This window comes from Pseudopodoces humilis, chromosome 1 (genome assembly GCF_049639895.1).
Source record: "Pseudopodoces humilis isolate 2021_Gansu_Grassland_sample_001 chromosome 1, ASM4963989v1, whole genome shotgun sequence".
NCBI classification, from domain to species: Eukaryota; Metazoa; Chordata; class Aves; order Passeriformes; family Paridae; genus Pseudopodoces; species Pseudopodoces humilis.
The window spans coordinates 111540122-111566374 of record NC_142200.1 but is presented as its reverse complement, the minus strand read 5'-3'; the positions used below and the strand labels follow the sequence as shown (position 1 = coordinate 111566374).

Here is a 26253-nt window from a genome sequence, read left to right as displayed (position 1 = left end):
TTCTCTCTGATAAGTATTTTCTCTATTTCAGAGAACATTGTGTATCATTCTGACATGCTCCAAAGTGGAAGCCCAGGCCAAACAAACCAAGCAACAGCAAAATCAGAAAAAGGCTAGAATGTATGACAGACAGAGACTTAAAATCCCAAAAGAGTCTTCTGTCAGGCACCCACTTGTACCCTAGGTATCACCATTTAATGGGTTACTGTGAAGTCAGTGAACACTAATGTGAAATTCTTCAGTGTCACTGTGAGCAAGTCCATTTTGCTGACCTCTGAGTTAGGAACTACAGAAAATGTCACGAGCTGCAGCCAGCTGTTCATGCCTTCTGCATGATCTGCTTAGACCTTGAAGCAGCTGACTCCTAGATGTACTCAAATAGCAAGTTTATAGCAAATACACCTGAAGTGAAGAGATGAATTATCATCTTTAAAATATAGAACAGTTGACAGAAAGTTTTAAAATTTTCTCTGCAGAATATGGGGCTTGGAATGCAACTTCCTGAAAGTGATGAATCAGTTCTCATGATTGATATAAAGTTCTAATTTTCCTGAAGGTTTTCAAAGGCTTCTGAAATGTTTCTGAAATATTCTAGTAATTGGTGTTGTACAATATTAAAAATCCTTCCAAGCTGTCTAATTAACTGTGGCCATAGTTGCTTCTCAAAACCAAAATTAACTACTTGGTCTGACATACTGTGAGCCCTCTTACCCAGGTGGATAATTCAAGCTCCACAAGGAGTTTTGGTCACCTAGTTTCTCAGTTCAGTGGATCTGCAATTGAATCACTTCCTCTTAATAGGTGACTTGACTAAGTGGTGTGAAAGTAATTAGCAAACACAGTGGACCCAGTATTGAAGTATATGTTCAGCATCTTATCAGGAACTATTTGTTTCCTGTGGAAAACTGTGGTCGACTTCTCAAGAAATTCAGAAAGCAACTTACTGCTCCTTCTTCTAAGGAATCTAATCAAGGAATGGCTGCACCATCCCAGGCATGTTTTGACTTGTGATGAAGTGATCCCAGCTGATTCTAAAGGCATTTTCAGAAAGACTATTCTTTATTGCTATTGGATGTTTCATTTGGTCACTTTTAAGAAAGCAGTAATTGTCTTCTTATAGACGCAGACTATTTTTTATCCACTAATACATTTTAATCTTGGTGCACAGCTGTTAATGGGATATGCTTCCACTCCAGAGCAATTCAGATTGATTTTGTTTCTACTTCAGAAATATATTACAGTAGAGCCACAGTATATAAAAGGGCTCAGCTTGTTGAGATGAAGTTGCCTCACAGTATTTGCAGCTTCTAATGGGAGCTCAGTACATTTAGAGCAGAAGTGGTGATTGATTGTCTGGTGCTCAGGCTAATTGATATGGCACTGAGTTAGTCAGAAGCTCTCATCTCCATCAAAATCACACATGACATTGCTCCTGTGCCTCTTAATATTGACTGTGTAGTTCATATGATAAAAGCAACTTGTTTTGGAGGAGACTTCCAGAGCTGAGTGAATCTTCCTTCAGCATCAGTTACATTCTTTACAGAAAGGCTTCCTGCCTAGAGTAGCATTGCTCCTCCGCTGGAAAATTTTTAAAAGGATGTTCTCAGGTCTGTTTATTTTTAATGGGCTTGCATGCGGTCACTGAGATCCTGTGAGGTCAGAAGAATGGAATGAAAGTGGTCACAGATGACACTTGAGCTATTTCCACAGCTGGATGCACACCAGCCAGAGTAGGCGGTCCTCTGCAGATGAATTAGTCCGTTGAAGTACATGATACAAAACATCTGTTACAATGAGAACAAACAAAAACAATGTGCCTTTGAAGACTGGGATTTGTTGGGAGCTGCTTGCAAGGGTACTCAATGAGGCAGTTGTCAGAAAGTCAGAAACATTTTTAGGCTTGCCCTTGTGTGAACTAAAGCAAAACTGCATAGTAAAACCACATAAATTCAATTAAGCAAAAGATCCACTTTACCCAAATTTTGTTGCACTGATTCCTTATACAGCAATGGAGAGGGCAAGAACCCCTCTGTACCAAGTATTCTTTATACCCTAAACCACTTTTAATACAATGGTATAACTCCAGCTGAGTGGCTGTAAAAACTTCGAAGCTACAGTGGTATAGCAACGGTTATTCTGTCAGTCGTTCCCTGTGCTGCTTTATTACCGGCTGTCTTGAAGTGCAATAGATGTTTTTCATTGTCACTGCCACCTGATGACAAATAAAACCTTCAAAATGCTTTTGCTTGAAGGAATAGCTCACACTCCTAGCCAGAAGTAGACCTTTCACTTCACCTTAATGAGCTGGAGCAATCCAAACATTCCCACCCCATTTTACTCTTACAAGGCAGTTACTTTTAGCTGCCTTTGATTTCTTTTCTCATAGTTGAGCTGGTGAGGAAGTAGGAATACTAAGCTATTTATGGAGTAAACAAATGCTGGGTACATTAAGACTGAAGACAAATCAATCAAAGCCAGGTGTTTATCAGTTATTATAGGGCAGCATTGTTCTCATGGACAGTTTAAAGAAAATGCAACACTCCTAATACATTATTTCAGCCATGGTAATAATGAATTAGATGCAGATCAAAGCACTGGTTCCTCTCTTTTTTCCTTCCTTTTTTCCTAAATTGAGCATGCTAACTGTCACACAGATTGATGGATGAGAACTGTGTCCTAGATACATAATAGGAAAAGGCTGCACTGCCACAAAATGCTCCCAAAGAGATTTGGGTGCCCAGTGTGTGAAAGCACGTTAGGTAGACAACAGTAGTAAAAAGTAAAAAACCTAAATAGAAATTAATCCTTTAGATCAAGCATATGGTAGGGATATGTGATTTTGGACCTGGAAATCCTTTAGTTCATCCCCTGCTGGTGGCCTGCCGTGTCTGCACAAGGTTGCTGTGATTCTTTTAAGGCTCAATAACTGAAACAGGAGCTTCCGTGGATCTCATGGGTGTCAGATGGGCCACTGGGAGAGGGTCTCTTTTGTGGCTTTCCATCTGGGATGCAGTGGTGGGTGACAGAAGAGGTGAGAAGTTGCAGAGGAAACAAAGTTAAACAAGGTTCTTGTATAGTTCAATTGATTCTAGTTTATGCCTTCCTGATGAGCGGGGTGTCTGATTGTATATGTAGTCATAATTTATTATAGCTGTACAAGACAATTATGTTAATCATACTTTTATTTCCTAATATTCTTTGATCTCATACACATCAAAGATGTAAAATTTTTGTCTTGTTGGTAATTAGCTAGAAAGCAAATATGTTGTCTTTCAGTTCAGAGGATACAAAGCACAAGAAATTGTCCTGGGGGAGTCTAGATCCTAGACTAATTTTTTTTTCTTCTCATCAGATTTTTATTTCCCTTTCATCAGTTCTTTCAGCCATTAAATAAATGTAGTGGAAGTAAACTTTGCCATTGTGAAATTCATTCAGCTTATTAAACCACCTAGTCAGTCAGTATGAATCCTCAATTGAGGAAAAGCAGTTTGGTACATCAAACGAAAATGAACATCAGTGTTTCCCAAAGTTGCAACAGCCCCTTGCGGTCTGAACTGATGAAGGTTTCACGCTTGCTTGCTGTTAGTTTTAAGCAGGCACAGGCTAATGCTGTGCACAGTTCTCATTTGATTCACCCATTATAGTCCAAAGGCTTTGATTTCTAACTTGTGATTACTGCTCTGGTCAAGAACAGCAAATGAGGATACACTAAATTATTTGGCTCTGCTGTTGCTCTTCAAAGCTGTCTTTCTGGAAGGAGAAAACACACAGGGATTATTTTACAATTTCTGCAGTGAATCTCTGCATCAGTACTTTATGCCTCCAGCTGGTGGGTTTATACATCGCAGTTTATTCTGGGGATTGACCCCTCCCTCCACTTTTGTTCATGAATTGCAAAGAGATCATTATCTTCGTAAATTTGTTTACAGTCCAAAACTTCCATATGAATAATTTATGGCAACATTTCAGCCTAAGGATCCTTCTCAGTGTGCATAACAAGTATTTATTAGATGGTTTCTTACTGGAAGTTTTTATTAGACTTGATTCTTTCCTGTTCCAAGGTTGGTTGTCCTTATCTTTATTAATTACTTCAGCTTCTAGACAAGATGGCTGTCTTGCCAGTAAATAAAATTTTGTTTCTTGATTAAACGAGTCTGCAGGCAGCATAGGGCCACAAAATTTACAATTGGATTACTGAAGAAAACCAAAATCACTGAATTACAATCTGAATCTGAAAACAAGAGCAGAATCATCTCTGCTAGAGATAATTAATTAATTAATGAAAATCTGTCTGTGGTATAAAAATATTTTGGATACCTGCATAGTAATGTACAGCTTGGCATCTGTCTCAGAGGATTAAAACAATGTGAAATACTGGTGCCATTCAAGTTGATGACAAAACTGTAATTAATTTCAGCAGGGCCAGGATTTCAAGCCAAATTTTTCAAATTCACTAAGTTCTGTATGTTACCGTGATTGTTGGATTATGGAAGTTTGAACCCTTGAAATTGCAAACAGCTTTTGCTAAAATTTTTATTTACCTCTTCAAGCTGTGCACTTCTGCATTACTTTCCTGGACTCATAATCATTTGCAGTGACACTGAACTGAAACACCAAAAGATGGTCCTTCGTGATGCTGCAGTTTCTTGATAGCAACAGGAAATACTACCAGAAAAGCATTTCATGTACTTTTCAGTCCCACAAGTGCATTTTCTGTGTGCCTGGAAAAGTCACTGCTGAACAGAAACGTGTCTGCCAAGAGGTTGGTCTTTATTGGGGTTTATTGGAACATCTGCTGTTAGTTATGATGCATCTTTTGATGTCAAAGACAAAACAAGGGTTTGTTTGGTTTTTGGATGAAGGGGTTTCACATATAATGACGATTCGCAAGCATGCAGTGAGCAGAACCCAGCCCTCAAGTCCCTGCCACTCTGGAATTAATTAGAGCACTATTTTTCTATCCACACAGCTCTCAACAAAAGATGGGAGTATTAGCCATTTGCCTATCATCTCATTCCTATTTATCTTCCTTTGGATGTTTCTTGTTTCTTTTACCTCTGAGGCTACCCTTTGCCTCTGGCTAGGACTGACAAGACTATTACATATATATAATACTCTGTGGATAATAAAATTTGGCTTTGTGGGCAGAATCAAATAATAGCTCTAAAACTTGTCTTCAAGTGAAAATGTGCAGAGGGAGAGGGTAGTGACATGGAAAAAGTTGTGAAAATGTTGTTTTGACTCTGCTCCCAGAGAACTTAGGAAGTGGGGAAAGGGTGAGAAGAAGAACAAAGACAAAATATCTATAATCTCCCTGTTTTCATTTCTGGGTTATTGAACTAATTTTAAGCTTTTTTTTTTTTTCCCCTTCAAATTTAGATAAATTCTGAAATGACATGTCATTTTGAAATATGGTGGAAACATTGCTTTTTGACAGCTCCATTTTTTTCATTCTTTTGGTCACAATTATGTGCCAAGTATGACCTGGATTCACAGGATGTTTTATTCTCCCTCAAAGGGTTTTTTTTCCCAAATAATTTACTGTTCATCTCAGCAATATATGTGTACTATCCAGCTAGGATGGTTAGGTTACCTTCTCTTCTCTAGCTTGCTCTATGATTTGTTCCTCCAAAGTATCTTCTTACCATCATGTAAAATACATTTTACTTAATTCATGGCACACTCAGCTTCCTGATCAGTGGTACATAGAAAGCTGATCATCCAGTTTGTGTCAACAACTCACTGGTGCATTTACCACAGTAGTGACTCACCAGCTTATCCCTCTCTGGCTCCAGAGCAAGGTGGTCTCTGTTATCTGAGACATTTTCAGAGAAGTATTTGGTAGTAGGCAGCTCCCATTAGCTGCCCTTTAGCCTAAATAATTTACTTCAGGTAGGGTTTAGAAAATTACTGTGAAAAAAACATGAACTGCTCTTTCTTGGCTCACTCATGGAACCTCTGAAATTACTGTTGACCACAATGGTAGTTAATTTTCAGATGCCAGAGAAAATAAACATAAAGATTTTTTTTTCCCAAAGAAAACTGAAAACCTCTATAATACTCAAATAGCTGAAAGACATTCAGGAAAGCTGCCCCAAAAAACTTTTTGATTTCAACCTAAATTTCTTCAAACAGTGTGTGGAAACCACAAAGTCACAAAGAAGAACATCTTTGGCGTATGTCAGGATCTGACTGCTTGCTGTGCATTCACATGGACTAATGCACAGTGGCTGGTAGGAAATGGTGGTGTACAAAAAAAAAGCTATAATAAATCAAAGCCTTTTGTATAGATTACTGCAGCATGTAAGTGTAAACTGGATAAGTGATAACTGGATAACATGATAAGTGTAAACTGGAGTGACTTACCTCATTTACCCAGTAAATTAATTTTGGGAAAACTGAAGGAGCAAACTTTGGCTTCATTTACCCATGTTGCTTTGGCAATTCCTCTGAAACTGGTAGTGTGATGGCATGTATGTGGTCCATTCACTAATGTGAAGAAAGCAACAGTCTTTGGTGGTTACCATCCTTCTGATAAAATTGAAGGCCCTGAAAAGACCCAGTAGCCATAGGCTGGTGGCAAACACCCTCTGTAGATGGAGCAGCATGCATGACAAGGACCCCACAAGTCTCTCCCCTCAGTGTCATCAGTGCCCTCCAGCTTTGAGCTAACCTGTGGAGATGCAGCCCCCTACCTTTCCCAGCCCCTGGGAAGGTTGTTGGACATCACCAGTCACAGTGATGGACCTCTGTGGTGGAGAGTTTCTCTGTGGGTAGCTGATAACCTGAACATAACTGAGCTGCTGTTGCTTGATAACAACTTTCAGTGCCAGCAACGACCAAACCTGGTGACCCAGCACTGAGACTCCCTATTCTATTACCAGGCCCCTGAGCCACTCTCTTCCCCCCACATACTTTCAACATATCTAACATGTTACAGCTGTGCTCACTGCTATACAATAGTTAAGAGGGCTGCCAGCATTTCCAGTATGAACTCGTATTTTAAGGATAATAACTCAGCTGTAAAAATGTGCTCTAGGCTGAAACTTTATAAGGAAGATTTCTGCCCAAGAGTGACTTTATCTGGACAGAAAACAAAAGGGAAAATATATCAATTTAGTCATTCTTAATCAGTAAAGATATATTAAAAAGAAAGTAGAGTAATCCTTGCTGGATCGCTTACTTTCTCTTCTTTCTAGCTTAATAATAGCCAAAATCTTCATCTTTCTGAACCTTCCATGTCTACTTCTTAGACTAGTTGAACCATTTTCACACTGAATATTTACTTGGTTGCTTTGAAATTGCTTTTCCTCAATATTTTCATTTGCTTGTAGAAGACAATGGAGTGTGTAGCAAAGTAGACTCAAGTTAGCCATTTTCTCTTATTTATTTCAAATCTGCTCAGCATGAATCAAAAGTTAAAATGTATCCTTTTCTTGATCAATTTGGGTTGATGTGTGTAATTGGAACCACCTGTTCTCTTTTGGGCCTGATGCCCTGAGATGTACCCGCCTGTCTGAACACTCGTGGACTTGGGAAAGTTCATCCCAGAACCCTGGTAACAGACCAGCTCCTGAGTCCTCTATATATCACACAGAATTTAAACACTTTGAAGTCTATGGTAGAAGGTAGACTTTTAAATGTTAAGTGTTTAACACACAGACTAGTTTCACTGGAAGTACCTTAAAGTAAACAAGAACTTAAAATATCCAAATTTTAGTTAAAAAAATCTGTTTAGCCTCTCTAGACTCCATTTTTTTCTGACTGATGACACATATCTGAGGGTTTGAATATGATTTCATCAATATTTCATGGATTTAGATGTGGTTACCTTTGAAGGACATGCTCTGTGTGCTTGCTGCCATCAGCTTTAATGGCATCTTGAGGTCTCAGGCATCCAGGAGAAAAGTTTTAGGTGGCAACACTTCTGAAGCCACAGTTTGTCCAGATTGTGCCTATAGTCTCAGTTTTCCAAAACAGTGTACCAACTGCAATGCTGTCGTTGGAAGCATCATCCAAAGTGGGCTGGATTGTCCAGAAGCAGCAAAAGCCAGGTGTTGGTGGCATTCTGCTTGTAGAGAGTCCAAGGAGTAACTGGTCTGGAGTTTTTACAGTCAGAAAAATCACGCTTAAAATTTGTAAAGGCACAAGTGAGGCATAGTCTTGTGTTACTTTTAATGATGGAATATAAAGAAAGAAGGCACTGATGGAATTATGTGCCTCAGTCTTAGATTCGAGGTCTGTCACAAAGCTGGCACTGGCAGGTAGCCAATTTTAACCAGTTGAAGGACAAATCCCAATACAGAATGGAGTGGATTCCAGGCACAGCCTCCCCTAAGGAGCTACAAGTCTAGAAAATGAAATGCAATTTGGGATCTGAGCCAGGACACCCAGGCTGTGAAAATTTGGAGGTTTAAATGAGAGGAAGGGCAGTCTGGAATAGTTTTCTTTCCATTACTGTGTGGGAAAGGGCTTTGTTTAACATTACAGGTTATGAATCTAATAGAACATGACAGAGAGACAGATTTCTGTATTTGTCCTCTAATAAGGGCACATTTTTAGTTTTAAAGTTTGGTATGAATCACTGTGATCTAGAACTGAATTGATACATAACATGAACAGTGGCTTAGTACAAGATTTCCCAGTCTATCATCTTCAAGTCTAAAATCTATTATTGAACAGAAGCATATCTTTAGAAAAGCATCCTTACTCACCCAGGGTTTCATTTCTAGCATCTTCTGCTACTTGTCTTTCCTAATAGGTAAGATAAGAAGGATTCCTGTGAAGATTATGTGCATATTACTGGTCCTCATCAGCTTTCCAGAACTTTTAAATTTGAGAAATGGTATGGGAGGGAAAGGACATAATTTTTAGGCCCTTGATACCTTTAATCTTCTTTTGTGCAGGAGCTGCCAACAAGGAGTTGAGACATAGGCAGCAGATGGCAGTGCGCCGTAGTGCATCCTCATGGAGGATGGACATTGTGTTTGTAGCTGAGTTCAGGAATGATACAGCAACATTAACCTCAGCATTTCAAGGTGGCTTTCTACCCATCCCATGCAGCTGTGTACCTGGATTACATGGTAGCCCTTACATCACCATGGGTCTGAGAGTGCAGGCTAGATTTGGTCCTAGCCTAGGAGTTAGCTCTGATGTTGAAGAGTTACCTTTGGCTTGTCATTGGAAGGGCTGACACTAAATCCAAGAGCAGCTGTGTGAAGCTACCTTATTTGTGTTGCCCATTACTAATAAATTCTAGTTTACAAGAGCCTTTCTGATCTCAGAGTTGCAAGGAAACATCCTGACACTAACCATTCCTTGACCATTGTTCCCATTGTCCTCTCAAGTATTTGGGATCTCACAGAGGAGCACTCTGCTGTCTGCCATCCTAGCACCTCAGTATGTCTCCTTGGAACTTCATTCAGTGATACCACCTTAATTTTTTGAAAGCTGAAGGTATTTCAGATATTTCCATCTAAGTCTGGTTGTGTCAAGTCCTTGTAGTGTTGTGGAGTTAACACCACGCACAGCCATACAATTTTCTTCATTCTGTAGAAATGTTGTGTCATTTTTGTCATGTTACCTCTAACATGACCTTAATACATAGGTTTATATTACCAGTCTGCTTTTCCATTTGGTTTTGGTTTGCTTTTTTCTTTTGTTGATAGCCAGTTACTCATAATTTCAGATGTCTCCCAGTGTCAGCGTTTGTCCCTCTAATGAGTGAATCTTTTCATCCAGCTCAGCTGTTAGATTACAGCTCACACAGTGCAAGTCCCTCCAGGTTTTGGGCAGGAAACAAAACACAGCACATCTGTTACAGATCACAGCTGCTGCCGTGTCACTGGCCATTGCAGTGTCGAGGCTAGAAGTGCACATAGAAGAAATGTCACTGGTGTTTCCTCCCCAAACCCAGTTAAGCAGTCTCTGTGCCTGGCAAATGACCTAGGCAGTGAATCTTGCCATGAAAGCAGAGAACAGCCCGCTGTGTCAGACACTGGGTCATATCTATTGTCGTGCCCCTATGGAGCATACAGACAGGTGAGACTGCCTCACCTTGCATGGAAAACTTGAGGCCCAGGGAGAAACAAGTTCCCACTACATTAAACACATCTTACGTACTCTCATGTCACCAACCTTCTCTTTACTTCTACATAAAAGCACAAACCTCTGGAGGAAAAACTTCCTGACAAGTATTTTCTTTGTTTAAGGAGCATGTTTGCCTGAGTGAAATAGAATTAGTAAGCATTTTCAGCCAATAACAGAAGTTTGTACTCATTGTTCATTAAATGTTGCTCATGAGCAAGTTTAAAAACCACTCAGTGTTGCTTTTAGATTTTTTTGCCGTAATAAATCCTGCACTGAGAGTTTCAAACATTAAAGAAAACCTACCCACATACTGAAAAAATGTTGTGGCCTGAGTGGGTGTAATAGAATTGGCAATACAATTTGTCTTCCCATATGTAATTTTGTGTGTGTATATATGTATATGTAAAATCAAACAACTGAGGATACAAATATGACATCCTTTTTGAAAGTTTAATTTGAACCCACTAAGACAAGGAAGTGAAAATTTAAGCTAAAGACTGGTGCTGGTTTGTATTTTAATCGTACAGTTTGATAACAACCATTTATCACCTTGTTAGAACTAGGATGTGCCATTAAGTGAATTTTCACACTTGATTATAAGCAAGAAGGGAGGGAATACAACAGAACTGTTTGAGGGGAAGTATTATTTGGGTTTAACTTTAATAGATGAAATTCCATTCTGATGTTAAGAAAAAGCAGTCCACAGAAAAGAGAGTCCTGATTTCCATTTACTAGGATGGCATGTCAGCTGCTGGGAAACAGTGGAGGAAGGAAGGATTTAATCCACATCAGAATATGTAAGAATATAAACAGAATGGAATTGCTTGTTTTGACATGGATTGAAATCTTCCTTTTGTGAAATCTGATAGTGGGAAGGGCAGGAGAAGATTTGATCTGTGTATTACAGTAGTTATGTCCCAGGCAAATTACCACCTTTGAGTTCCTTTTTTGTCTTCCAGGGATGCTAAACCCTGTTTTAGAGTTGTGAGGATTCTTTTGTTTGTGGTGGCTGTTCTTGACATAACAAAAGCACTGATAAGTGGAGTGGAAATACAAAGCCATCATACCGCCAAGTACATACTCATAAGCTGAAGAGTAGGGAAAAAAGCAATTGAGATTTCTCATTCCCTTCTAGTACTGCCTGATATAATACGTCTGTTAACTCATACAATATTGTCTCAGGTATTTATTTCTGCGCACAGTTACTAATATAAAACTCTCCCTATTGCACCATCTTTTCCTTATATCTTGATGTTCCCATTTCTACATCCTTTTAATCTTCATTTGTACATGTAGGCTAGTACCTGCACATTATCAAAAGCTGCATTTCAAATTAGGAGACAGGAAATACAAGGCAAGAAGGACAATGAGAAAGAAATCATCAAAAAAACCCTTGGCTATTGTTTTAAGAAAGGTGAAGCCTACACAAGGGTCACCTTTGTTCTTTATTTACCACACTATATTTGGATTCTTAATCCTTTAAAACCAGTTATTTCTGGGAAGTACCTCTCTTGGAACTATGAACATATACTTTCAGCTGAGGAAAGAAATTCACAAACATAGAGCAAAAACATAAGGAAGGGAAAGCAAATATGCCCATTGCTCTTAGGAGGTTCAACTAATTTACAAAGGTGATGTCACATAAGAATTTGAATTTATGCCCAAGATTCAAAATATTATCATGTGGTTTAGTACTCAGTACTGAAGCAGGGCTCAGCATTGATGAAGGTCCAGATCAGGTATTCCAAAGTTAAAGCTGCTTTAACTTAGTGGAGGGTTTGGGCTTCTTGCTCGCTTTTCCACATTTTTGGCAAGCTTTTGAAATCAACGAGTTAATGAAATGAAATGAAGTCAAATCCTAAGATTTGCAGAGTATACATTTTTAGCTGATGTTTCCTGATCTTCACTATACTCAAATCATGATTTAATCTCTGATAAACTGGCAAAGGCCACAACAATTGCTACCTTTTCACTGAGAAAAGGAAAAAAAGTTTTCTTTTGTTTTGGAATATCAAAAATACTCCCAGCAGAGTTGATGACAGAGGACAGAGAGGATTTCAAAACTACCTTTAATCTTCCTGCAGCATTCATAGGAGTTTGGCCCTTACCAACCAGTTTGAAGTAGTTCAGTAGACTCAGTTCTGACAAGGGGACCTGGTTTCTCTGCTTCCTGTAAGAGGCAGCCCAAGGAGATCGGACAAGTCAGACTAGACAGAGCAGTAAATCAATCAAAATATGGCTATCATTTGTTCATTGTGCAGAGAGAGTGTACACATGTTGATTTTTTTTCATATTAATTCTTGATAGATGTGTCTGCCTGATAAGTATAAGGAAAGTCATCCTTTCACTCAGTTTAATAAAACCTCAAGAAACAACATGTTCTCGATAACATAAAGGCATTCACTTGGCAGTAGGGTAATAAATTTTCAGATGGAATGGCCTGGTTCTTATATGTCTGCACAAGATATCTGTAAACAAATTTGAAAAGTAAGTTTTCTGCTGTAAAGTTTATTGGCTTTGCATTGGCCTGTATTTACGAAGCAGGATTTGTAAGTATGGTTAACTTGTTGAAACTTCTTAAATAAAGGAAAAGTAAACTCTAAAATAAACAGATGCTTACTGTAAGCTTTAAAAACTATTTATGCAGCTGGTATTTTCCCCTTAAGTCCAATATCAGTATTAGAACACTGGAATAAAATAGAAGCCTTTAATGCAGTTCATTATTGTAGAAAGCTGTGACTAATCCATCCTCCCACTGGGCCCTAAGTGCATCTCTCAACTAGTGAACTCTCTATTCCTAAAGCCTCCTAATATACTTTTTTAATCTGATGTCACTTTCCCACTCTTCAACAGATGAAAGGTGGCATGTGTCTTTGCACCAGCATAGACTTGTTCTGCTGATGCCTTTTGATACTGGCAAATACTTAAAGATAATTTACCTCATATAAACTGTATTTGGTGTCCTTCCTGTAATTTGAGTTTGTTGTCATAGAGGGGGTGTGCAGTGTTCATAGTTAATGAAGTCAGGCTTCTCTCTTTGTCAGTGATAGAGTGTATTCTGAAATATTTACATTCACTTTCTTATAGGAAAAGTTCATTCATAAAGCTTAAAGCATTCAAAATCAGCAATGTCTTACAAATAAAGTGAAGAAGAAATCAAATTTGTATGTCAGCTTATCTTAGGTTTATCAAAATGTTGCAAAAAGCATGCATGTTTATATCATTACTCCTTACTATTTGTTCTGTTAATTTCTTTTAAAACCACTCTAGCATCGACTCAATTATATGACAAATCATCTGCTGAGAATATCTTGCAAAATTTAAAAGTCATTATGATAACCAGTTTCTTGTCGGAATTTGTGGTGGTTTCACATTGACTGATATTTGGAAAAGAAGTAAGAAAACACCCACAGAAGTGATTTCTTTGAGAGAAGCTGCTGGGAGCTTCCTCTGTGCCTGGGAAAGACCAAGAACTAGCTGGCTAGTTCTGAGAAATGACAGCATTTTGCACCATTTAGAAATTAGATCCACCTCTGTGAGATCTGCATTTTAAAAACACAAGCCTAGGAAGTCTCTCCTTTTTTGTTCCAGCCTCGAAAGGTAACGCAGCTCTGGTGGGGCCAGCCCCACTTCCCCGCGGCCTGTACGGCCTGGGGGAGGCCGGGCCGGACCCCAGCAGCTCCCGGGCAGGGGATGAAGGCTGGGGGAGCCCTGGCTCAGGCTGGGCCGGGCCATGGCTGCTGACATCTCGCTGTCACTAAACCTGCCCTGGCCCAAACCAATGGCCCCAAGCTGAGCCCCTGCTCCCAGCAGCTGCCGGACACAGGGAGGGGCCCAGCGCAGCCTGAAATCCAACACAGTGACTGCTGTGGCACTGGGTGAAATATTAACACTTTCACTACGCAGATGAGACCTGCAGACCTTGTTCCTCCCTCCAGGGAGAGAAAAGGACAGCATGACAACACGTAGAAAGACAAGGTGAAAACACCAAGGTCACTAAAGAAGGAGCCAAGCCTCACATGGAAGGAGAATGAGGAGATGCTGAATGGATGAAATACTGAAAAATATTATATTGAAAAAGAAATGAAATATTCTTTTTGTAGGGCCATGGAGATGGACAATGATATACTGAAATACCTCTTTTAATTCATAAGAGAGTATGGGGGGGAATGAAGCATTCAAACTGTGGATCTGAGCAGAAGCATCCACTGATGAAGCCAAGCAAATGCTGGAGTAGCTGTGATCCCATGAGAAGCTTGAACAGAGAGAGAGATGAAAGTTGATGAAGACTCTTTGCCCCCAGGGAAAGAAGAAAACCTCTGTTCCCAGAGATGATCACAGAGACAGATGGAAAGAATCTTTGCCTTTGAACAACTCATCCTTAAAATAATACCCCCATGAGTTCATGGCCCATGGACATACCTCTAGGAGGGCTGTGAAAATGGGAGGAATTTCAAGATGCAGAACTTTCTTGCCCAGGCAGCTTCTACTTGTGGAAATGAAAGACCACTGTTTCTTGTGGAGAAGTCTCCATGGCATGGCAAGAGAAAACTGTCCCTACAAGAACTGATGAAAGACCATTGTATAGCTGGTACTGCTTTAACATCCCAGTTTTTGTCTCTACATGGTCAGCTGTGAGAGGAAAAATTTGGGCAGGGAAATGAAAGGTGTTCTGGAGGTTTTATTCTGATGCTTCTTTTTCTTGTAGTCCTGTTAATAAAGTTTCTTTATTCCTTTTAAGTTTTAAGCCTGTTTTGCCCTTCTCCTAATCCATATCTCACAGCAAGAAATAAGTGCACTGGTGATTTTAGCCAGTGCTAAACCCACCACATTATTTGGTGTGTTGGCTGGGAAGCTCAAATTGGCAAAGCTAAACCACTACAGAATTACAAAAAGGAATGTAATCATATGAGGCAATAGGGCAACAGAACAGATCTAAATAATTGACAGGCTAATTATATTCTTGGCAAAGACAGTGACGAAAAACTCATGATAATTTCTTCTACAGGTTTTTTGCAATTGAACTGGGACTTAAGTAATAGTTTACAATGCTAAGATGCCTTTCTATACATATACAAACTCAGTAAAATCAGACATCCAAACAGATGAAGACAAAACAATATGTTTGATATAACCTTTGCCAGTAGCCAACTGGATGTTTATCAGCAATTACATATTATAGGCTGAAAAGAATCAAATTACTTTCAGTATGATGGCAACATCTGATGCAAGACATTTTTGTCTTCTACAGCTAAATAAATCGAATATGAATGGACTTGACAGAATGTATTATGAAATTCATTATGATCTGGAGACTGGGTGTCGCCCTAACAACCAGATGATATTTCCTTAATTAAGTATAATTTCTTTCCGACGTGATCACAAGAAGATTCTGAACTGGTGGATTAATGATCTGGGAAATGCATGTAATTCTCTGCTCACGGTAACTGTCAGCTTAAAACATGTTAAGCTGTCTTAGGAAAGCTGCAATTCTTGATTTGTTTTCCCAGCTTCTTTTTCTAGCGCATTAAATGGTGTATATTTAGGGACAGGAATATATATATTTTCAATTTGAAAATGATATGTTTTCCTTTTCAGAGCAATTTTTTTGTCCTTGATTTATTTTCTCTCCAGTCCATATTTTTTTTAATAGTTTCTTTGCAATACTTGTCATATTTATTTATTTGCTGAAAGACATTTGCTCTCAGATTTTTCCATTCTATGTCTGGGTGTTGCATTTGTTACACTAAACTGTAAGACTTCTTTCTTCATTTCCAGGGTCCTGAATTTCTACCCAGGAATATTTATCAGTCTGACACATATGTAATTACAGAAAGTTCCTCCAACCATACTTTTGCAATAAGCATCTTTGCACAGCATTGCATCCAGAGGGTTCTTGAGTATCTCTAGTGAGGGAGACTCCACAACCTCTCTAGGCAACCTGTTCCAGTACAGGATCACCTGCACAGTAAAGTTCTTCCTCAGGAACTTCCTATGCATCAGTCTCTACCTGTTGTCTCTTGCCTGACTGCTTGGCAACACTGAGAAGAGCCTGGTTCCATGCTTTTAACACCTTCCCTTCAGATGCATTGATGCCCTCTGGTGATCTTCATGGCCCCCTTCTGGACCCTCTCAAACAGGTCCACATTCTTGTTATACTGGGATCCCCAGAGCTGGACACGTCTCTCAAAGTGGGATCTCATGAATGTGTAGAAGAGAGGGAGAATCATCTTCCTTGGCATCACAAGTGGGAGTCCAATTTGTCTGGAAAGCCCTGAAGCAATTCTCCACCTTTTAGCAAAGGAGAACACTGTTTGTAGAGGGAACTAAGAACTGTTTATCAGTTGAGAAATTTAATTTGAGCACATATGGTTTGATTAAGTAAAAATAATGATCACTCTGAGCATAGAGCTTACAATTTCCTATCGTTACCAAAAAGTGCAGTTTAAGTCCAAACTCTAAGACCTCATCTGGCTGCATGATATCTGAGGCCATTGATTTCAAAAACAAAACAAGAACATTATTTTCATTGTACATGGTTCTTCTTCAGACTTTTGCACTGAATCTGCTATGCCGGAACTGCTGGATGGGATGAATGGGTGTGTGCCCCGCAGATTTGCTTTTAGTCTCTTTCAACCAAAGGGAACACTTCACTGTGGTAGTTTATTAAATGAGTTAATCAATAAATTAATCCATGCAAACCAGTGCAAATTAATATAGCCAATAAAGTGGCAAAAGTGGCAAGTGTTTCAGGTTTGATACATGCCCACTGCCAGGCTTGTTTCATAAGCATTTATTTGAAATCGTGACAGGTACTCCATGGAGGCAATCGTCCATAATTTTTCAGATTTCTCTAGAGACTCTTGTCAAGAAAAGAAATGTAATCCACTCTGTGACATAAAACAAGTGTGTATTTATTTCATATGCTTGAGGGTATTACAGAAAGGACTGACTAAAATGAGCCTACCTTCTTACTCCACTGCATGCAAGGAATGAGTTTGCAGGGACTCTGTACTCCTCCATATAGGATGTGCATAGAAAAAATATTGCTGGAAGGTGAGGCAAAATTGAGTTGTTATTTCCAGAGAATTTTGTATTTTTATTTATTTTTATTTGCAACTGAAAACTCTGAATCCTTAGCTTCTAATCAGATCATTGGCAAAAATAGCTCTATGTGAATGTGAGATAGACATGTAAGAACAGGTATATTATGAGTTTTGAAACAAGTTTGTTTTACAGATTGGTTAAACAAGTTTGTTTACAGGTGATTTTTTATTTTTTCCAGTATTCTCAAAGGGGAAAAAAAAAAAAAATTTTTTAACAGATACATTCATCAACATTTCTCACACTTTGTACCAGATGTAATGTAATTGTGCATGTTTGTGATTGTGCACGCAAAGATGCATACAAAGTAAAGTTATTATCTCATATGAAGAAATGACTGGAAATGCTTTTTGTCACTATCTGCAAGAAAAAGAGCAGACCACACTTTCTGACTGACTTTCTCTAACCAACACAGGAAATAGCATTTTACAACATAGAACTGAAGAGAATCAACTCTTCACTAAGTTATGATGTTGTCAACATGGGACCTTGGGGAGTGGGAGAGCAAAAACCAAGGAATATGAATGGCAAAGAAGTTCTCTCTCCAAAGCTCCCCTGGCATGTTGTTTGTTTCATTTTTTGGTCAAAGTCTCAGTCTTGCTTTAGTACATATGCTCTTTGTTATTAATGTCTTTGTTTTTCATGCAGAGAAGAAAAATGCTTTTAAACCCAGTGTATGTGTTTTAAATGGATGACACTACCACACTCACTGTCAATAGCTAGTCTTACTTAATCAGCTATAAAATTTCATGAGTAAGGGTTCTTAATTGAGACTGGAAAAATCCAAGATAATTACCATAATAGGCTGAAGATCTCTGAGACTGAAGGCTTTAGAAGTCAGAGAAAATTGGGGACATATGTGTTCTGTCTGTAAGATTGTTCTATATAGGATATGGAGAAATGGAAATGACAGGCACTTAGCAATGTACAGTAGCATTCATCAGAGAAAGAACATATGCATTTGTTTGTCAGAAGCAATGAAGTAAAAAATGACACTTAATTGGAGCTGACATAAAATGGCCTCATTAGCAGTACAAATAATATATGTGTGTAGCTTGGTTGTCAATAGGAACAAAACATATTTCTTCTGACAGATATATTAGTGTCTTTTAAGATTCATGTCAAGTTTTCAGTCATGTTTACTCATTTAAAGAATGCCTTGTTTGGTTTTTTTGTTGTTCTTTTTTTTTTAATATGAGAAAGGTTGAACTGTAAATAATGTGTGTTTCTAGGGTGCTGTGATAACACCAACAATGGACCACACTATGTCAATGCAGCCAGCAAGCATGATGGGCCCTCTGACCCAACAGATGAACCACCTTTCCTTGGGCACAACAGGAACGGTAAGATCACTATTTTTTTTCTCTATTGCAAAAGCATCTATTGCTTACTGAGTTTCCTAAGGTAATTTACTATTCTTTTAAGTGCTTTTCAGGGCTTCACCATCATACAGTAAGCATTAGTTATTATAGAACAGAAATGACAAAGTAGTATGAATAGTAAAATGGTAGGTCAACAAAACCTGATCTGTTTAAAAGGAATTGTCTGTACTAGTTCCCATGTAATTATGGAAATACTTCTCTATCAATTTGTTTTTTAAATTGTTTGCTTGTCAGTGTAGAAAATTTCATATCACTGGGATCAGGAGCTTTGTGGTAGGATCCACTACTCACTTCAAACCATAGCAGCCAGCCTTATGTATTTTGTTCCAGGCTTAGAAATGTGACTTTTGGTCTGGGGCAGCTGTGTTTCCGGTACATCATATTTGAACATGCATATTTCCACAACTACTTTTGAATTTTCTTTTTAAGCTGAGTAGGTCATACTCAGTTAACTCCCCCAGAGTCAGAGAAAGGCAAAAACCCCTCTTCATTAAAAGCATTTAAGTGCTCTGAAAAGTTCCTAAAATACAGTACCGGCAGACTATATATGGTGGTTTGATATGTTAGTGTGTGAATGTGCACACTGCATGTAATGTAAATTTTTGCAAAAATAGAGGTATTCATATTACACATGTTCTTTATGTAATAATTACATTCAACATGTAATTACATAACATGCTCTGTTATTCACTTACCCTTTTTTTCACAACTGTTCTACTTGATACTAATCTATAGGAACACCGTTTTCCATTTTTTTAAAATTGAATAAGGTGCTTAATACAGTTGCATCTGTACAAAGTTATTTAACACACTGTGTTGAGTCTCTTCCTGATCTCTTCACCTCCTTCCTTATCTATTGAATTTAATTCTAACTCCAATGTCTCTTCTGATTTCTTTGAAAAACTCTGTTAAGATCTAAGGTTTCTGTATTTTTTTCTGAGAAAACTTAAATATAATGATTTCTTGTTTATTCCTGATACTTTAAATGTTGCATTCAATAATCAAAAGAAGTAGGAATTACATCGCAAAGTTAGTCTCAGCAATTTCCCCTTCATTAATTTGAAGGAAATTGGTTTATATACAGGAGAATTTCTGCATCTGTAATTACTGAGATTCCAAAACATGTTTAAAAGTTAAGGCAAGGAAATAGAAAATGAATTCTGCTTGTTCTGTTGGGCAGCTCCTAAGAATTTTTTCCTTTGCCTGTCATTTTCAATTTCATAACTCTTAACAGACATTGTCTTCTGTGCTCATTGTCTCACAGTCTTAATGCAAACTAGAAAATTCCCAGTTAATATTCTCTTCTTGCTTGAGACCACTTTTACAGAGCTTACAGTAAAGAATCCTTATAGTCAGTCAGGCAAAGGACTCTGAGAGGCCATGGATCATCTAGTGGGTGACAATGAGATCCTGAACTCATGTTACTGCAACCAAATGAGAATCTTTCCTTTCTTTTCCTAGCTCTTTACACAGTTTTATCTTTCAAGGTCACAGCATTTCCCAATAAATAAGAATTTATTGAAATACATTCAGAGGTATACCATACAGGTTTATGTTTACTATCTGTAAAACTCCCAAGTCATTTGCAGAAAACTTAAAGAACAAGAGTAAATGATTGATGAGTGCTACAATACCCATAGGCTTTTGAAACATCTCAAATGACACCCTATTTTATCACGTACAGGATTTCTCTTAGATTAAAACAGCATCAGCACCATATTCAGTTTAAGCACTCATGCAAGCAATATAATCATGAATGTCATTGAGAATTCCTCCTGTTGGGAATTCCTCCTATCAGAAATCACAATTTGGGCTGCAAGTAGCAGTTTTGTTGGATGTATCCATCCAGTTCATACTTCAGCTTGTATTCTGCTACAGGAAAAAAAACACAACATGGGAAACACAAGCTGCTTAGAGATGTGATTTATTTAGAGATATTTTTCTTCAATTATTTGAAATTCTGAGTTTTGGTCCAGAGAGAGGAGCCTTGAGAGCATAAAGTATGAAGAATTGTGCCAAATTCAAGCCATACTACTGTGAGTACCTCAGCAGGACTAGGTTTTATGGGAGATAAAAGATATAAATGATACATTTCTGTTATAAATATATTTTTCAATTTTATCCTTAAAACTATGCAACAGAGTGCAATAAAGAGCCACCAGCTACCTTTCAAGAAACCAGACAGATTTTTTTAGGCAAACAAGACAAAAAGTCACAAATAGTTCTACATACTGTTGGCAGTAACTCTGTCCAATTTAATTTGAAAAGCTTGCAGTATGCAAAGCAGTTTTTATTGGAAAGCTTTCATATGTTCACTTCCTTGGACAAAGCATTTTGCTAATTAACATAACATTTTTCGGCTGAAACAGACCCCTGTGGTCACTTAAGTGAGAGCTGACTTCAAAACCACCTCCACACTTGCCTGATTCAGGATGAACACTGGGTTTCTAAAACATTGCTTCAACAGAAAATCTATTCTCTAGCGAGTGAGCTAGAGAAATAGCATAAGAGCCTATGCAGCTTCATATCTTGTGGGAATTACTTGGCCTTTTGGTGCTCCTTAAAAGATTAAAATACTCTGTCCAAGCTGGAGCCATTCCATCTCCCTTTCACAGAGGAGCTACTCTTCAGCTCTTTGGTGAGGCGAGTGACCTGAGTAACAGCAGCCTCTGCCATTTCCTGCCTTGACTCCAAAAACTGGATTTGAGTTTTGATCTCTCAGCCCTGAAGCACACATTAAAACCCTTGGGAATCCAGGGGGCAGCTGCCTCCATCCACTTGATTGTTTGATCACCAGCCCAGGTCGGGCTTAATGCTGGTAGGGCTGTTCACTTCCATCTGGGAGCATCCAATTCAGCAGTTAAAACAAAGTAGTTTTCCTATAGACTCCCTCAGTCAGCTGCATTTCCCTTGTGCTAGGTAAAGTCTTCCTCCCAAAAAAAAGTTTGTTTAGGAAACCATTTGACAAGAATAGTGACAAGAAATTTTCTTTCCATCCAAACTTGCAAAGAATGTGCATTTAATTTCACTTTATTATATTTTTAACATTCTTATTTCTTATCTATTATTGAATTGTCCACATAAAATTAGACGTCTCTGCTATACCAAGTACTCCCTAATTAGGAGGATGTTTAATCAGGCTATCAAGATGCCAGGCCAAAGGAAAAGCTGTAAACCCATCTTTGCTTTATTCCAATGCCAAAGGATGGTATAGAGCACTAGAGGGAGAGAGGAGGTAAAGGTGTGCCGTTTGTGGCACCTCAACCCTATGTTCCTGTGTCGTGACAGAAAGTGGTAGAGTATTTTCACGTCCCAGTTACTGTGATTTGTGCTTCATCCACCAAGAACATAATTCTTTTTTCTGCCTTTATGAAAATCAAATTGATTTCTGCCGGTGAAAATACAGTTTTCATTGCTGATGTATTGAGAGGCACGTGTGCTGCTCTGATCCCTTCCCCATTCTGCTTGAAATCTGGAGTTAAGCAGACAATCTGCCAGAGGGGTGATTTCTGCCATATTTATATGTATTTTTCATAGATACCTTTTCACTCAAAAAGAGCAAAAAGCATTTACATGGGTGTGCTAGCTGTGGGCAAATGCATAAAGAAAACCCAAGCTTAAATTATGTCAAGATTACAGCAAGAAAGCAATAGCTCTGAATATTCTGATTAAGGCTGACAACCCATTCTCAGCTCCTACAATTGTATTAAAATGAAATTTTAATGCCAGAAGGCATAATGTGAAGATTTAAATTTTACAAGGGGTTTAAAGCTTGATATTTTTTTTACTAGTTTATTATTATTTATGTCTTGTTTTTCCTATGTAATATTCATCTACAATTAGGTCTGCTATTAAAAAAGGTACTGTAGAGGGAGAATAGAGTGTGCGAGTCTGTAAGGGTAGCACTGAAAAAGTAGCATTGGTATGTGTTTAATAATGTATGGAGGCTGGAATTGTTCCATCATCAGCCTGTCATTCAAAATGTTTCCAATACAGCCATTGATCTGACATCTCTATCGTGGTTTAATAACGTTGTGATTGATGCCTGAGTGGATATAACACAAAAGCCTGTAGAAATGTAAAAACTGAGCAGTTTGATCACTGCTTTCAGTCATTGCTGCTCAGCACTTCCAGGCTTGGCCACCAGCAGCAATAATCTGCCTATTCGCTGGGAAGAAGATTTGCTTGTTCTTTCTCATCTGCTTGTCATTTCTGAAGGAAGTTTGCTATTCTACACTTTCTCTGTTGGGGTTTCCCTCCCCTCCCTGCTGTTAGAATCCATTTCAGATACTGCTTGGGTTCCAGTTTCATTCAATAGTTTGAGGCAGCCTTTGTTAGTCCTCACAGGCAGAGGGGTAACTCCAACTTTTTCTCCCTCTCCTTTGGAACTGCCTTACTATAGCCTTGTTTCATCTTAAACCTTTGAGGCCCACACCAATGGGAGAGTAAGTAGAAGTCAGGTTTTTTTTACTAAAACTGGTAGTTCAGCTGGGCTGCTTAATTGTTCTTCACACTTCAAGTTCACTCCACTTTCAGTTTCTAATTTAGAAACTTGATAGGCATCTTACAAAATAAACCCTCTATTGCACTTTTGAAACAACAAAAAAAACAAACCAACAAACAAAAAACAAGCCAAAACAAAACCAAAAAATTGTTTAATTGTTCTGGATACTATGTATTAAAAGTGCAGTCAGGTGAAAGAATTGCAATGACATAATGTGGGATCCTGTTGTAACTGCAAACTGCCCTAACTCAGCTTTCCTGGTTTATAGTATCACTGAAATTTCTCAGTGGAATAGCAGCCTTGTTATGCAGGTACATCAGTCTTATCTTTCACTTTGTTAGTTCTTTTTGTTGCCAGCAAGGCTTGATGATATCTCCAGAACCCTTCAATGGAACAACAAGCTTGTTATAGGTTTTTTATCTTTTATTTCCTTTGGATACTCCATGGTCACTGGTGGTTTAAAATGTCACCTGAAGGCCTCAGCAGAATAACTGCTTTGTTAGATAGGGTTGTTTTTTTTCCTGTTTAATCTTCCATTCTATTTGCTGATACTACAGCTACATGGAGCTGAAACATCATCGCATTCCCCTCATGTTCAGATTCTTGTTTAAAAAGTACTCTTTTATTCTGATTGTGTGTCACAAGGTCCTTGGAGAGTTAGAGGAGCAAAGTTTCTTTGCAGTCTTGTGCCTTTCACGTTATCAGGTGTTAATCTTAGAGCTCTTTTATTTTATTTATTGACTGACAGTTTCAGTTACTGTTTGTGTGGAAAATATAGAACTGAACCCATTTCAGATGAAATAGCTTAGTTCAGGCTGAAACTAAGATCTTTCTTATCCTTTTACTCAGCCAAATGTACAGGGCAAATGTAAGTGATTAACAAAACGGAGCTGTCTGGGGCAGTAGATCCATTTAAGGAGAATTAATTCTGGTTAGAAGAGAAAAGATCAGCATAAATTATTGTGAGATTTGTAAAAACCAAGTAGCTCCTCCTGCACCTTTCTTCCCAAACACTCTCTTGAAAGGCAGTTCCAATTTACCTTGTGTAATTTCAGATAAAAAGGAGCACTTAGTGCAACTGAAAAGCACCAGAGTCTAAGCAGTCAACAGGAGACTAAGAACTTCTATCCTGAAGGATTAAATCAGTTTCCAGAGTTCACTGCCACTAAATATTTTAGAGACAAGAGGTTAACAATCTTAAAAATAGATTCAGCATTTCTGTAAGGAAACATTCATGGATGCAACTGCATTTTTTGTGGAAAAATTCTTAAATTGACAGCATAGGCCAAATACCTGCTCAGGTGAGCAAGGAAAGGTGTGATCTTTTCCCTTCCTGGACCACCTTGAAATTCCACAGACTCAGATAATGAGAACTGGACAGATCAGCTCTTGTGTAGATAAGACTCTTTCACTCAACTGTTTCAACATGGTTTCCACAGTCTGTGTTTGACCATAGCTATGGTTAGATGGTATTTTTGAATGAACAGAGTTTATAAAAACATATCTCTGTAGTGTTCCCCCTTCTCATTTGAACTCAGCTCTATTTTCCTACCATTTGTTGGTAGTGCCTTACTGTTGCCTTTATGTGCAAGTGTGCCAATCTTCAAAGCCACTACCTGTCGTAGGCAGGAAGGGAAAGTGTAAAAGGTGAATCAACACAGATGGAGGGAATTCCATTTTTGGTCCAAGCAGGACTTCATCTGTGCCCAGCAGGTCAGTAGCTTTTATTCTGTGTTAAATTTTACATTCACACAACACTTCCACAAATGAACAAAAAGCTTTTGTTGGGGACTCCTTGCCTCTCTTTGAGGTATCAGCTACTGACTCAAAGTGACATTAGCCCAGATTCCCTTTCAGAGAAGGAATCAACTCCTTGATTGTGGTGATAAAAATGCACATCAACATAAAGCAATAGTGATGGATCAGCAAAGCAAAAAGTATCAGCCAGAAAAGCTCTGACTAATATAATTTAATTTTCATCATCAAACTAACCTCATTCATATAATTGATTTGCAGAGGACTTCACATAACTGTAAACTAGAACATTTATAGGCTTGTTTCTCATATATTTTCTTAAATAGGACTGCTTTTTTTTTTTTTTTTTTGATTTCTAGAAGTGACACCTGGTGAATGGGAGTGGGGTTCAAAGCCACCTCTTCCAAGCATGTTGTTTTTTTATATCTAGTGATATCCATGCACTGTATATAAAATGAACTTTTTTATTTTATAGCAATGAATAGAAACTGAAAGCCATAAAACTGGTTATGTCTGGCATAAATTTAGTGGTCTGTAGAATATTCCCCCCAAAAAAGGCTCATCTACAGTCATACACCCAGAAATTTTTGTTGATATCTCTTACAGATGAACCAAGATTGTGAACTCATTTTGTTAACTGCTAGTAGCTCATTTACCTAAATACTTTTAATTTCAAGAGGAAAAATAAAATATTCACACATTTTCTTGTGAAAGTACGCTGATACTATAAATGACAGGGCAAGTTTTGGGGAGAGAAGGAATCTCTTTATTTAGCAGACAGGGAAGTAGAAGAGAGGAGCAAATAATAGGTTATAAAAAAACCCTGAAAATAATTCTAGGTTTGAAACATCCTGACATGCCTACAACTGACAAACTCAATAAGAGGTGGAAAACAAAAATACTCTAAATCTCAGGCCTGTCATCTGTATTTTCTTGATGTGTTTCTTTTTTGTAAATGTGTTCCCATTTTTCAATCAAGAAGAGAACTTTTCCTAATTAGAAGGAAGCTTATTTTAATTGTCCTGCCTGTGTTTAAACAAGGCTCAGGTAATTCTGACTGAAATGAGGAATATGGTTTTCCAGAGAAGTAATAAATACAAATATAAATGGTGAAGACAAGCTCCGTGGGGGCTCTGTAATAAAAAGCAAGCTTGAGGATCTTAGAGAAGTGAAGGGTGTTTTTCAAAACTGTGGCCATGTGAAAAGCAAAAAGTGTCTCCCAGGGGCCCTGCTTCCACAGCTGTTCTCTGCCAAGAGCTGGGAAACAGATCTGTGGTCATTTCTCCTCATGTACAAGTGCACACAAACACACCAAGAAGTCTTGAAATCCTTGAAGGTGTATTGTCAGTGGAAAAGAACAACATGATAAATTATATGGAAATCCAGCTAGTTTATCCTAAGTACTGTTACAGTCCTTCA

At 38.3% G+C, this 26253-nt stretch overlaps 1 protein-coding gene across 6 annotated transcripts in view; it reads left to right on the top strand.

Moving 5' to 3' along the window:
• Nucleotides 1-26253, top strand: part of RBMS3 (RNA binding motif single stranded interacting protein 3) — a 708653-nt gene that overhangs the window by 651488 nt on the left and 30912 nt on the right. For all 6 annotated transcript variants that reach the window (XM_088051401.1, XM_088051399.1, XM_088051425.1 and 3 more), the window contains one exon: nucleotides 18426-18536. In XM_088051401.1, the coding sequence (XP_087907527.1) occupies nucleotides 18426-18536 (111 nt within the window). The remainder of the gene's footprint in view (nucleotides 1-18425; nucleotides 18537-26253) is intronic.